This window comes from Notothenia rossii, assembly GCF_949606895.1.
Source record: "Notothenia rossii genome assembly, chromosome: 6".
Lineage (NCBI taxonomy): Eukaryota > Metazoa > Chordata > Actinopteri > Perciformes > Nototheniidae > Notothenia > Notothenia rossii.
In genome coordinates, this window is record NC_136909.1 from 83,388,117 (window position 1) to 83,403,116 (window position 15,000).

Consider the following 15,000-nt stretch of genomic DNA (forward strand, 5'->3'; position numbering starts at 1 on the left):
ATAGCTTTTTCCACATTTACATATTGAACATGATGGACCAGTACTCTACAAACTCTAATGAGCAATTAGTGACATTTGTGTATATAAAGTGTTACCACAACATGATTTAATAAAACTCATTTGAATTACGTTTCTGAGGATGAGGTTTCCAGAGCACAAGGGGAGTTAGCAGAGTGTGTGAGAGTGAGAGTGAACGAGTGAGTGTGTGTGTGTGTGTGTGTGTGTGTGTGTGTGTGTGTGTGTGTGTGTGTGTGTGTGCTACCTGACTCTCAGCACAGTGAAGGATCCGTCCTTCATGCCCAGAGCCAGCTGGTATCCGTCCACGCTGAAGGCCACGCTCCGCACCGCCTCCTCCATGTTGCAGCGAGCGATGAGGGCGTGATCCACCAGACTCCACAACCTGAGACACACACACACACACACACACACACACACACACACACACACACACACACACACACACACACACGTAGAAACATTTATAGAGATATGGAGCCACTGTGTCATATAACAGCTATTGAAAATAAATTAGACTTTTCAAAATGTTCATATGAAAATAGAAAACAATAAATCCAATAAAAAGAGGTGTGTCTTATTTGTCCAGTGAAATAATACAATCCTGCATTTATTTGAAGTCATAAGGTCACATGCAATGGACACTATTGAACAAAATCTAAGTTTTATTTAAAGAAAAAGCTAAATATTCAATAAAATACCTAATAAATATATAAAAAACTGCATTGATTTGGAACATGGGCTTCAAAAACTTCAGTTTCTTCTTTAAAATATTCACATAAATTGAAAAAAGTCCAATAAAAAGAGGTCTTATTTGGCTAATGCAATTAAAACAACGCTGCATTGATTATAAGCTAAAGGTCAAATGACATGAGACCCATTGAAAAAACTGAATTGATCTTCTATTAAAATAATTTAGTTAAATCAATTCATGATGCACAAGTTATCCAAAAGGTCGCACCCCACAAGACACATTTGTCACAATGTTTTTCCCAGCAATATTTTCACTAATATGGGCAAGGTACAAGTGGCCGAGATGGGTTTTCTCCGAAGGGTGGCTGGTGTCTCCCTTAGGGATAAGGTGAGAAGTTCGGTCATCCGGGAGGGACTCGGAGTTGAACCGCTCCTCCTTCACGTCGAAAGGAGCCAGTTGAGGTGGTTCGGGCACCTAGTTAGGATGCCACCTGGGCGCCTCCCTAGGGAGGTGTTCCAGGCACGTCCAGCTGGAAAGAGACCGAGGGGTAGACCTAGGACCAGGTGGAGGGATTATATCTCTTCGCTGGCCTGGGAGCGCCTTGGGATCCCCCAGTCAGAGCTGGTTGATGTGGCCAGGGAAAGGAACGTTTGGGGCTCTCTGCTGGAACTGCTACCTCCGCGACCCGACCACGGATAAGCGGGAGAAGATGGATGGATGGATGGATGGGCAAGGTATTAAAAACATCATTAAAACAGTCCCTACTTTGTGAAGGGCTTGGAAACTTGCCAACAGTCTGTGAAACTAAGGAAGATCGCAGTGAATTCCTGTTGAGAATCCAACCTGAACCTAACTTCCCCTCGTTGGCAGATCTCTTCTCACTGACCTGACGGAGCGGTCGTCGCTGCCGGTGACGGCCAGAGGTTTTTTGGGGTGAACGTCCAGCGCCCAGAGCTCTCCCTCGCTGTGACCCTGCATGATCAGCAGGGGCTTGTCCCGATCCCGCACCATCACCTGCACACACACACACACACACACACACACACACACACACACACACACACACACACACACACACACACACACACACACACACACACACACACACACACACACACACACACACACACACACACACACACACACACACACACACACACACACACACACACACACACACAGTAAATAAAATAGAATAGAAATAGTGCAGAATAGTCTATATACAGAGCAGAAATAGTGCAGACATGAGAACAAGGTAGACATGTTTACTGATACTAATCAATCATGAAATTCCCCAAGACGATTCCTTTCATTCAGACAATAATATTTTGTATTAGAAGTTTTCTTGAATTCGTTTCTTTACTTTTAGCTTCTCATTTCTTGTAATAGTGCTCCAGAAGTCACGTGACCCTTAATGCAACAAACCATGTCATGTGACTCGATGACTGTAAATCAATGCAGCATTGTGTCATTACATAGGACACAGCTTTGTAGACTAATTATTATACGTACAGGACAATATTTAAGATATTTTGAACTTAAACTTTGAATACTCAACTTTAACTGCGTGTTTAAAACTGAAAATGGGGCAATTTACATGCATTGCTTACTGTATGCACATATATATTTTAGACTCCTCTATCACCTCAAAGATCTCGCTGTCCTGCGTTCCTGCCAGGATCCGGTCGGCCCGCCAGCAGACGCTGCGAATAGATAAAGCTGGAAGAGGAAGAGAGAAGAGAGAGAAGATTCATTCAGCTGGGAAAAAACTGTCAGAATATCTGGAGAAACAACTCTGTTTGGTGCTCAGTGTTGAGACGGATGTTGAGGAGGTTATTAAGTTAAAGAAGAAGAGAACAGGCTGAACATGTGAAGCTACTGTAGTTCTCTCTTGTTTAGAGAATATTAAATCTAGCCGGAAGTCAAGAAACTTCTAAAAACAGGAAACCAGAGCGATGATTATTGTTTTTGATTTGCTTAGCTCTCATTAACTCACTTTCCTCACTGTGTTTTATTGCTGAGCTGCAGGAGAAGGACAGCAACACAAAGAGAACGTTTCCTAGCACTTTGGAATTTAATTAAATAAAAGTTATTTATCTTACACGCACACACGAACACACACACACACACACACGCACGGTTTGAGGATTTTGTGTGCAAAATATTAGATATAAATTAAGTTTGGACATATATTTTCTCCATTTAACTATAAATACTGTAAAAAAGGAATACTTTTTTAACTTGTCAAGACAGGAGGATGTCACGCACGCACATTCCCCCCCCCCCCCACACACACACACACACACACGCACACACACACACACACACACACACACACACACACACACACACACACACACACACACACACACACACACACACACACACACACACACACACACACACACACACACACACACACACACACACACACACACACACACACACACACACACACACACTTTGTTCCCTCTCCTGTTCCCCAGGATCTAAAATGAGATTAGCAGAGCCTGGTGTTCGTCCGTCAGAGCCTTCCTGTCGCTGAGAGCTGGACTCAGCATCGGAGGTTTCCTGTAACTCTGTTAGAAACTCCTCTCTGCGGAGTCAGGAGCCAAAACAACCTGAAACCAGATCGGTTTATGGAGCAAATTGCAGGCTTTACGGTGTCGGAAGGACCTCTAATATGTTATCTGAGAGGTGTTGATAGCAGCCAGAGAGGAAAGGCTTCTGCAGAATGTGAGAAAATACAGATTATCACCTGCTTTCATTTCACGTTGACACCTCCTCGTCCTCCTCACTCTCTGCTCCTGAGACTTTGGGTTATTGGTGTTTGTTCTGTTGCTCACTGAGGTTTTGTTTATTCTCATATTGCCCGAACATCTGTCAGCAGTGCTGGAGCGCAGCCATGATGACAAATTAAATCATGCTTTTCTTGTCTGGCTTGAATACAAACAGGTCTTTTTTTTTTTAAAGGTATAAGGTTTGAATATATAAAAACGACTGAACCTATTTTTGTGTTTTCTATGTATGTTATGTTTTGTTGAGTTGTGTACACATTATCCCAAATGTTTCAGAGAGATGTGTCATTGTAATCAACATAATGGAGTGTTTCATCAGATGCTGTATTAGAGACATTGTAGGGGGAAACAAATAGTACTAAACTCATTTTAAATAAATAAAGAAATGGTTTAAAATTCCTGGAAAAAAAATGTTTGTAGATTAAAGTGGATTATTTAGGGACACAAAGACATTAAAATACTCATACATGTATGCTTTTGGGGGTTTTCCTTCACTGTAGTGTGTTATACAATAATCTTGGTGCATGCAAATGGTCTGCAAAGGCTAAAATCCCTGTGTTCTCTCCCGAGGGAGTTTGTCTCCCAACTGAGCTCTGGTTTCAGACAGAGGGTGAAAATAGGTGCTGCAGCACAGCAGTATGAGAAAAATAACAAGCTTTTTGAACATTAAAGCATGGAGACATGTCCCAGTAGAGACACTACATACTGATATACACCTGAATATCAGCAGGAGAGGACTCTTTAAAGTAGAGACACTACATACTGATATACACCTGAATATCAGCAGGAGAGGACTCTTTAAAGTAGAGACACTACATACTGATATACACCTGAACATCAGCAGGAGAGGACTCTTTAAAGTAGAGACACTACATACTGATATACACCTGAACATCAGCAGGAGAGGACTCTTTAAAGTAGAGACACTACATACTGATATACACCTGAACATCAGCAGGAGAGGACTCTTTAAAGTAAAGACACTACATACTGATATACACCTGAACATCAGCAGGAGAGGACTCTTTAAAGTAGAGACACTACATACTGATATACACCTGAACATCAGCAGGAGAGGACTCTTTAAAGTAGAGACATTACATACTGATATACACCTGAACATCAGCAGGAGAGGACTCTTTAAAATAGAGACACAACATACTGATATACATCTGAACATCAGCAGGAGAGGACTCTTTAAAGTAGAGACACTACATACTGATATACACCTGAACATCAGCAGGAGAGGACTCTTTAAAGTAGAGACACTACATACTGATATACACCTGAACATCAGCAGGAGAGGACTCTTTAAAGTAGAGACACTACATACTGATATACACCTGAACATCAGCAGGAGATGACTCTTTAAAGTAGAGACACTACATACTGATATACACCTGAACATCAGCAGGAGAGGACTCTTTAAAGTAGAGACACTACATACTGATATACACCTGAACATCAGCAGGAGAGGACTCTTTAAAGTAGAGACACTACATACTGATATACACCTGAACATCAGCAGGAGAGGACTCTTTAAAGTAGAGACACTACATACTGATATACACCTGAACATCAGCAGGAGAGGACTCTTTAAAGTAGAGACATTACATACTGATATACACCTGAACATCAGCAGGAGAGGACTCTTTAAAGTAGAGACACTACATACTGATATACACCTGAACATCAGCAGGAGAGGACTCTTTAAATTAGAGACACTACATACTGATATACACCTGAACATCAGCAGGAGAGGACTCTTTAAAGTAGAGACACTACATACTGATATACACCTGAACATCAGCAGGAGAAGACCCCTTTCATGGTTAAAGCCTGCAGCTTTTCCTGAGTGAATAACCTCCGGAGGATGGCATTCAGGAGTTTCAACATTCACCATCTCTGGGCTTTTTCAAGAAATTCATAAACTTTTACACCCCCAGCTCTCCTGAAAACTTCCTCTCAGAAACTTTCAGAAGAGAAACTGAAAATCAGGTCAGACCTGTCAATCTTCCCCCACAAATATCTTCAGAGGGAAAAGATGAAATAGAGGTGAAGGATTCGAGTTATCTCCTCCTCTGCATCTTTTTCTAAAGCGCCTCAACCTTCAACTAACAAAGGAGTCTGAGACTGAATGAGCAGGATGACGTGCAGAGTTTGCCTTTGGCAACAGAGATGTGGTGATATTTCACCTCTGTGGGTTTAAATAGGGTTTGAAGCAGGTTTACACAAAAAGAAAGAAAGGCCAGAGCTCTCATTAAGAGAAGAGCTTGACATGTCTCACACAGACACACAACACAAGTAGTGAGAGATATCTTCCAGCTGTTAAACGTTTAAAAAAGAAATCGGGGTTGGTGCTTAAAAAGTCTCTGATGTCTGAAATTAAGACTTCAATGAATCCAAAATGCTCTTAATTGGTTGTACAATTTCTTACTGTTGTTTTGCTGCAAAAAATCAGGTGCGTCTGCAGTTTTTTGTTATTTGCTTGTGGTAAGACAGAACCAATTCAAAATAATAAACTGGTATTTTCAGTACTAAAAATGCAGTAAATGTTAAAACATCCTTCAGAAACTGTATAATAAACACATATTCATGTTGAGGAGAAGCAAACAGCTAGTTGCATTTAAAGATTTCTAACTGTGCTTAGGTAACATTTTGCATACTTTTCAGTCGCATTGCTAACTATTTTAAGCTTACTTTTTGGTAACATTACAAACCATGCTAACGTTACTTTTCAGTAGCATTGCTAACCATGTTAACGTTACTTTTCAGTAGCATTGCTAACTATGCTCTCGCCACTTTTTGCGTACTTTTCAGTAGCATTGCTAACCATGCTAACGTTACTTTTCAGTAGCATTGCGAACAATGTTCAACTTTTGAGGCTCGATGATTGGCATCAGCCAATCAAATCCCGTTTATGCAAATCCCGCCAGTGCAAGCGCAGCCAATCAAACCGCGTGCAAGCTGGGAGAGCCAGACCGCAGTTCATTTCCTCATATTCCAAACGAGATATTACGGTAGCAAATCACCCGATTCTTTACGACCAGAACTATTTACCGGGATACAAACCGGAGGAACCAGGCATGGAGGGAGGTGGCAGAGACAGTGGGTGAAACGGATAGTTTTTTCACCTGTTTGGAGAGTTTATATCCAGTTTACTTCGTTTTAACATTGCTATTGCTTTGTATGTCGGGGGCGGGAGATTCATGTGATTGGTTGCTCGCAAAAAATCGCCAAGCTTCAGACACGCCCAGCTTCAGGATTTTTTCATGCCTGTAGTGTAGACGGGCCGTAGTCTCCTGAAGCCAGACACATATACAAGGGCTCTATATTGTCCATTCAACCTAAATTAATATAATATTTTAGCTTTTTTTATAGTTTTTTTTATTGCCGAGTACCTTTGTACCCCTGCTCGGCCTCTCGAAGGTCGATCTTGGTGATGGGTTTGAAGTCTGGGTCCCAAAGTCTGATGCAGCCGTCTCTGCCTCCTGTGGCGAAACCTTCCTCACAGGAATACATGCTGAAGATACCGGCCTGAACACACACACACAAACACACACACCAATGAATATTTCTGCAAACTGAATATTTTGTGGCTGATTTCTTTAAACTTTAATTAGTAGATAGGGATATATAGGTCTGTTTTGTCAGGGCTGTCAACATTTGAGTTCAGCTTGGAGTGAGATCTTTTTTTGGTGAACCGAAAAAAGAATCGTTCATGTGTACAGTGTTAAAAAATTTATTGAACATGTACAAACGGTTTCCCATTAATGTACAATGGAATACGTATACACAGTGTCCCCGCGTTTCTTGCAATGAAGGCTCGATAATCAGCTCACAGCATAAATGGCATATAGGTGTAAGCAGAGGTAAAGTGCTATTTTATAAGATGGGGGGGGGGGGGGTCCTCACCTCCGGGGGGTCCGGGGGCCTGCTCCCCCGGGAAGATTTTTTTTTTAAATATTGAAGTTAAATGCATCAACCTGGTACATTTTGAGAGCAAAAATAATTTAAGGATACTTCTCTCAACACCCATATGAAACAGAACTGGAAACAGATTTTCTTTTTCTTTATGGATATTTTACAAATCACTCCCCTTTTAAACTGTATTCTTGTTTTACTGTCATTTACTGTCATGTCTATTTCATAACTGTTTTTCATTTATTCTCATAAATGGTGACCAAAACGTTTAAGACCCACTGAGATAACTAGACTAAAGTTAACTATCTAAACAGAGAGTCCCTTATCTCACTGAGCTGTAGTTATCTCTCTCAGCCTGACAGGAGAGAGCTCTCTCATTGTTTGAGAAACAGCTTCTATCCGTTAGCGCAGCTAGCTAACCAGATGCTAACAACAACAATGCAAATAGTGAGTTTGGTAGAAATATACTGTATAATAGTATTATGCCATATTTATTGAAGATTTTACATTATAAATATTCCCCAAAATTATTCAAAAGCATATTCTTCAAAACTCTCTGCTGCAGTATGACACACAGGAGACTATTGATGTGTGTTGTGAGTTTGGTAGTAATAAGCTGTATAATAGTGATTGAATATTATTGTATTAATTTATTTCGGAGTTGCACTTTGCAGACGGTCCCTGAGCACTCGTTTCTTCTCCGGCTGCGGATAGAGACCAATGTAATGTGTCCAGCTCGGAGGACGGCGCATATTGGCTTTTCTTGATCAAAATGTGATTGTAGTTCGTTGTCAACCTTACCACGGTACTTAGGAGATGTCATTTGTGTCTGAATAACGTTTTGTTAATGAGTTATTGATCCGTGAAATCAGAATCTCCCAATATCGTTACAACTTTACTGAACTAAGCCAGAAGACCGTGTCATTTCGTAGACCGCTCGGTTTGCTGTTCCTTCAATTCATTTTTATATACATTTATTTTGGACGAAAACTTAGCGTGAGGAAAGGCAAGTGTGGCGCGAGTGCGTGAGATATGGGTTAATTGCGTGACTCTCACGCTCAATGCGTGAGTGTTGGCAGCCCTGGTTTTGTGTTATATTTCTTTCCTTTGGCAGCAGATTCTTATCAAATGATTGGAAAACTTAAGTGGAAAGTTTCTTAACAGGCATATACAGTGTTTTAACAAAAATAAACATACACTATACACCACACTTAATGGCAAAATGTGGTAAAAACACAGTTGTTGAGGCAGATCCAGGCATAACAAACTGAGCTCAATTATTTTACTGCACTTCATATAGGGTTGAGCCAACAGGAATAGATATTCTGCTGGTGAACTGACAAGAGGAACGTGTTTTTGACTGAAGCTTTATTTATTTTAATGGATTTAAAAACGTACCCCGTGTGCAGCCTGGACCGTTCGGATGAGGTTGAGCAGCTTCCAGACGTAAATGTCTCCGTTGAGCGCCCCGGAGTACGTGAGGTCATCTTTAGCCGATGCCAGGCACAGGATGGTCTGCAGGTCACCCGTCTTCCCAAAAATCCCTCGCTTTGGAGTGAGAGCATTTCCACAAAGAGACCAGAACTACGGAGACAGAGGGGGGACATATTCAGACAGATAACAAGAGACATAGGGTACAACACTTTTTAAAAAAATGTATTGTTTATGTTCGCACCACCAGACACCAAAGCAAATTACTTGTATGTGTAAACGTACCTGGCAATAAACTTGATTCTGATCCTGATTCGGTAAATGTAACTAATAGATTTCACGGGATCAAACGTCCCCAGTTCATTACCTTAAATAAGGCTTTGTGTAATGCTATTATGCTATTTCTACAGTCCCAAATATTTAAAGCTGCTGAAAAACATCTACATGTGTGTTTTAAATACTATCTTTCCACCTGGAGCTGTATTTACGTGTGTGTGTATTTGTATTAGTTTATGTGTGTGTTTTAATTTAAGTGTGTGTGTTGTGTTACCTTGATGTGTTTGACTCCACAGCTCACCAGACGGCTCTGTTGACACGGATCCCAACTGACGTCAAAAATCTGGAGGACAGAGAAGATGTTATTACACACACACACACACTGACGCATGCACATACACTGACGCATGCACACACACAGATGTACACACACACACACACACACACACACACACACACACACACACACACACACACACACACACACACACACACATACGATGTATACATAACTTCAGGGGACATTACATTGACTTACATGCATTTCTCCATACGTGACTGTGTAAACAGATTTAGGTCCCCACAAGTATAGTAATGCTAGGCCACACACACACGCACACACACGCACACGCACACGCACACGCACGCACACACACACACACACCCTGTCTGAGTGTCCGGTGGCTGTAGCGAGGATCTTTCCTCTTTTCCACTCCCAGATACACAAAGTGTTTTTGGCATCGAGGCCAATCGAGGCTAAACGCTGCAAAAAAAGAGATAAGAATAATAATATTAAACCAGTTGCATTGAACTACTTAAACTATATCATTACAATATGAATCATGTGTTACTTTGCATGTGTGAATATAGTGGGATGCAGGGGAAATAGAGATACTTTTAAAATAAAAGTCTCCTTGTTGATGAAATGCAAAAAATTGAGAAGTCTCTTGAAATTGTATATACTATATATTTGAACTTTAAATGTTGGAGATTTTAATACTTTATCATTCTATTTTTAGGCAATAACATAGGTCTCTATGGTATATATAAAAATATATAAAAAACATGTCTATGAAGTGTTTTGCTCAAAATACAAAACAGATCACCCATTCTAGCCATGCCTCATATCCCTCTATTTCACTTCCTGTTTCAAAAGTGCTGATTTGTTGTATAAAGCTTTAACAAAACATTGATACAAATTTAAAGGAGGGGGCTGAGCTCATGCGGGACCCGGCAGCTACTGTCTAAACTAAATACTGCCGTGATGAAACGCCATATCATGGATTATCAGGGATGATTTCTGAAACAGTATGGAGCTCAAAGGCTTTCTCTCTTGCCGGTTATACCACAAGGTGAGTTCCTTTTTATTTCCTGCTTCTTCACACACATGCTCTCCAGTACAGGTTAGCCATATTACGTCCAAAACAGTCACGCATTGTTTCTGATAGCAATGTTTCTGATAGGCCCGTTGGTCCACATTTCAGATATTACATCATATCGGATGCACATCTGGATCAGCTCCGTTGAACCCCCGTTTTTAGAGATTTGTGTAAGGAGGAAAAGGTTTTTATTTTCTGACGCTGCGTGAGTTCCCCGACACACCGGGGACACATATTTATGTATAAAAGACATAAAAAAGTGAATTTTGCATGATAGGTCCCCTTTAAAGACATATGAACCATCTGGATTACATATATATAAACATTAATTAAAAAATGTAGTCATATATTGAGCAATGAACCCGGTGTTGGTTTATTTTTCAGGGCTTTTATTTGTTTACTCAAAGCATTGTGTTTAAAAGATAAAGTTAAAGTTATTATTTATTGATTTGAAGTCAAATTCGGACCAAAACAGATATTTTAGCAGCTCCAAATGACATTTGATTTTGAAGGGCAGCAGCAGTGCAGAAGGCATTATTAAAAGTGTTTCAGGATCTTCATAATAAATCAGCTGCACCGAAGCCTGAGCACTTGATTTATTATTCAGATGGATTTATGATTATTTTATTGATTCTATGTTTAATCTGATTTACTCACAGCTGCCGGCCAGAAGCAAAAACTGCCGACACATCAGAGCGGATCTTTTACAGTCCCTTCACAACTCAGCCTTGTTCTGTTTTGGTCTTGTATATGTCCTCAGAGCTAAAGAAAGCAAAACGTCATGCATTTTATTTATTTATATAGAAGCCTGAGGTTGGATTGTTGTCTTCCTCAGCAAAATCCACTTTAAACATTTTGCTTAATGCACAAGCATCCTTTTTTATAGCCTGCCCTTACCATGCTAACTTTGTACTAACATTATATATTTTGGGATAATAAATTGACTTCACAGACATGTATTTGAGCTTTCCTCAGTGTCTATGTTGTGTGTGAACTTTGTGTACATCAGGTGTGTTGTGTCTTGCCCTTTTACAGCCACCAATTGTCCAAGTTACAGAACCAAAGTGATAAATTACAATAATTATCATCTTAATTTGTCCTTTCCCTCCTTTGTCCTGCTCTCAACGTGTGTGTGTGTGTGTGTGTGTGTGTGTGTGTGTGTGTGTGTGTGTGTGTGTGTGTGTGTGTGTGTGTGTGTGTGGTGCACTATTATTCTATGACCTTTAAGTTGATGTATGAGTGTCCTTTTATGACAAAAACCATCTGTTGGCCCCTCACACGCAGAGATAGGTGTGCTGGGTGAATCACATCATGCATCATTAATCTGGCTCACTGTGTGTGTGTGTGTGTGTGTGTGTGTGTGTGTGTGTGTGTGTGTGTGTGTGTGTGTCACCTGTCCGTCAGCACTGAATGCGAGGCAGGCGATGCCGTGTGTGTGTCCGTCGCGCAGCAGAGAGACGGTGGTCACGGTGAAGGAGTCCCACACACACACGTAGGGTTCCTTGCCCACCTGACCCGTGGCCACCAGGGCGCGCTCAGGGTGCAACGCCAGGCTGGGTGGGGGGAGATAGACTTAGATAAATAAACATATTCAACATTTTACCATCTGATCATGGATCGATTACTGGGCTGAAGGGCCAGAGGCTCCGTTTGCAAACATTTCTTCTTGGGAAGGCATACAAATACATAAAACTACCTGAGCTATGACCAAAACAAAACTAAAAAATGAACACAAAGAGAAACAATTGGACCCCCAAGAGCCACAAAACATCCACAAAGAGATGTGAAAGGAGTAAAAGGAGTCACAAATAAACCGAAAATGTGAAAAAAGAAAGCACAAAATGACCACGATGTGCAAAATGAGCAAAAACAGAGACAGATAATATGGCCAAAGAGAGACACACAACTACTAAAAAAGTAACAAATCAACTAATTAGAGACAGAATATACCTGGAAATGATACAAAATGACTAGAAGGGGAAAAAACAACACCAAATATGCACACAATTATCTACAAACAGACACAAAGACATGCAAAATGACTACAAATAGTCTCAAAAGAACCAAAAATAGTAACACAAGGACTAGAGACTCTAAACAGACAAAAAGGGTCTAAATACAACCACAAACATGTTTTATTTTTCTGTCTGTTAACTTCAAATATGACACAAAAATAGAAAATAATTTGATGTGTCCTTAGATCCACTTTTAGTTCAGACAAAACACTTTTTATAAACCTGTCTCTGTCTCCCTCGCTATCTCTCGGTAGCGAGGGAGACAGAGACGGGTTTATAAAAAGTGTTTTGTGTTTTACAAAGAGATCGCTATAAAGACACTCGCTGCTTAATGGCATCATTATAAACACACACACACACACACACACACACACACACACACACACACACACACACACACACACACACACACACACACACACACACACACACACACACACACACACACACACACACACACACACACACACACACACACACACTCACACACAAACAGTCTCCTCTATACTACGTTGATGGAGTAATGATCCCTGATGTTTGATGTGTGTGTGTGTGTGTGTGTGTGTGTGTGTGTGTGTGTGTGTGTGTGTGTGTGTATGTGTGTGTGTGTGTGTGTGTGTGTGTGTGTGTGTGTGTGTGTGTGTGTGTGTGTGTGTCAGAAGTGACCTTGGCGTCTCCCTCTTCACTTCACTGAGCAGCAGATTTGAAACCAACAGACCTTTTGTTTATTTATTCTAATATAAGCCATCACAGGTTTCTAAAATACCCTCACAATTACTTAACACTTCAATACATTATAGCAATATTGTTATTATTATAATGATTATTATCATTTGTTACTGTTATTAATAACATTATTAATTATGGATTAATTATAATCATTTTAATAAATATTTTGTTTACACATTTTCATATGTAGTTTTCTATTCATAAACACAATTGTACTTTGGCAACAATGGCAAATAGTTTGCCAATATAGTGAATATGTGTGTGTGTGTGTGTGTGTGTGTGTGTGTGTGCTGTGTGTGTGTGTGTGTGTGTGTGTGTGTGTGTGTGTGTGTGTGTGTGTGTGTGTGTGTGTGTGTGTGTGTGTGTGTGTGTGTGGTGGGGAAAGGTCACTGTTGCTTTGCAGATGCGTGTTAAACATAGAACAGAAATAGAAACAGGTGTGTCAGCCATAAAGCCCCATTGATGCTGTCTGCTCTGCACATACACACACACCCACCCACACCCACCCACACACGCCCCTCATCCACAACCAGCCAGCCAATGGGCCTTCCTGCTGCCTTGGTTGCCATGACAACTCCATCGTCAAGGGCAGTAGAGGCTGAGACAACTGAAGAGTCAAGGTCAAACATCACAAAACACACACACATACACACACCTGCCATCATATCTCTGTTTCCTGATACATGACAACTTCCTTTAAAAAAATATAGTCATCATTATTTATCAGAAGCTTTTCTTTTGTTTCTACACATTTAAGACATAGGGCTTTTATTTTGAAAGTATCAACATGCTTATGTGTGTGTTTCAGATTTTTTTTCTTCTCATACTGCCTGTGCTTGAGCACCTCTTTTCACCAAGCCCCCAGGAAGTGCGCCGGACTCTGAGGAAAATATTCGTTGTGGCCAAATGGCGGTACTACACTTCCGTATCAGTCGCTGGGCCCGGAAATACTTTTTCCCATTGACTAACATTGGGAAAGAGACTTCTGTAAATCGTTGGATAATTTGTTTTCAACTAAATAAACTACCCAGTATGAACACTTGTATAGCCCTTATTAAAAACATTCGGTCCTAAAGTTGTAAAATGTGCTAATTTCTTTGCTAATAACGTTATTCTGAGTTATTTTCCTCTGCATTATGAACGCGGATCTAACCCACGGGACCGCGCCGCCCGGCATGTTCATGTGACGTGTTCAGTACTACATGAGTTTTACCTTTACCCATGGATGCACAATAAGAACAGATTATATGATTACTTTCGTGACGTTTCGCTCTCTCAAAAGTTGGGCCATTTTGTCTTCATGCGCCAATGAGCAACTCTCATTGGAATGAACGAGGCCCCGCCTCCCACGCTGTATCCAGTTCTTATTATACATCCATGCTTTTCACCCGTCTGTCTGAAACCAGAGCCCAGTCTGCTCTGATTGGTTAGCTGGCTGGCTCTGTTGTGATTGGTCAACCACTTAGAGATGTCCCGCTCCTTAGCCTATCACGTACAATGTGTTGGAGCGCTAGCCAATAGAATTTTTTTAAAGCGAGTGTTACACAATGATGTCAATGTGTTCAGGAAGTAAACAAAGGAGTTCAATGGAGGGGCATTTGCAGACCATTTACATGCACACAAACCTTTAGAACACACTATAGGAAAGGTGAATATTATACCAAAAATAAATTGGAATTATGTAAGTGAATTTGGATTGCCTACTAAACTTATTTCTTGACTTATGCCAGTATGACACC

The 15,000-nt window shown here is 40.7% G+C and overlaps 1 protein-coding gene across 1 annotated transcript in view; it reads right to left on the reverse strand.

The window, feature by feature from the left end:
* The window catches only part of LOC307044667 (echinoderm microtubule-associated protein-like 6), a 52,632-nt gene that overhangs the window by 24,218 nt on the left and 13,414 nt on the right, over positions 1-15,000 (reverse strand). The window contains 8 exon segments of the mRNA XM_079689978.1: positions 268-400; positions 1,596-1,723; positions 2,355-2,428; positions 6,909-7,044; positions 8,830-9,015; positions 9,413-9,481; positions 9,803-9,901; positions 11,911-12,070. Coding sequence (XP_079546104.1) covers positions 268-400; positions 1,596-1,723; positions 2,355-2,428; positions 6,909-7,044; positions 8,830-9,015; positions 9,413-9,481; positions 9,803-9,901; positions 11,911-12,070 — 985 coding nt within the window.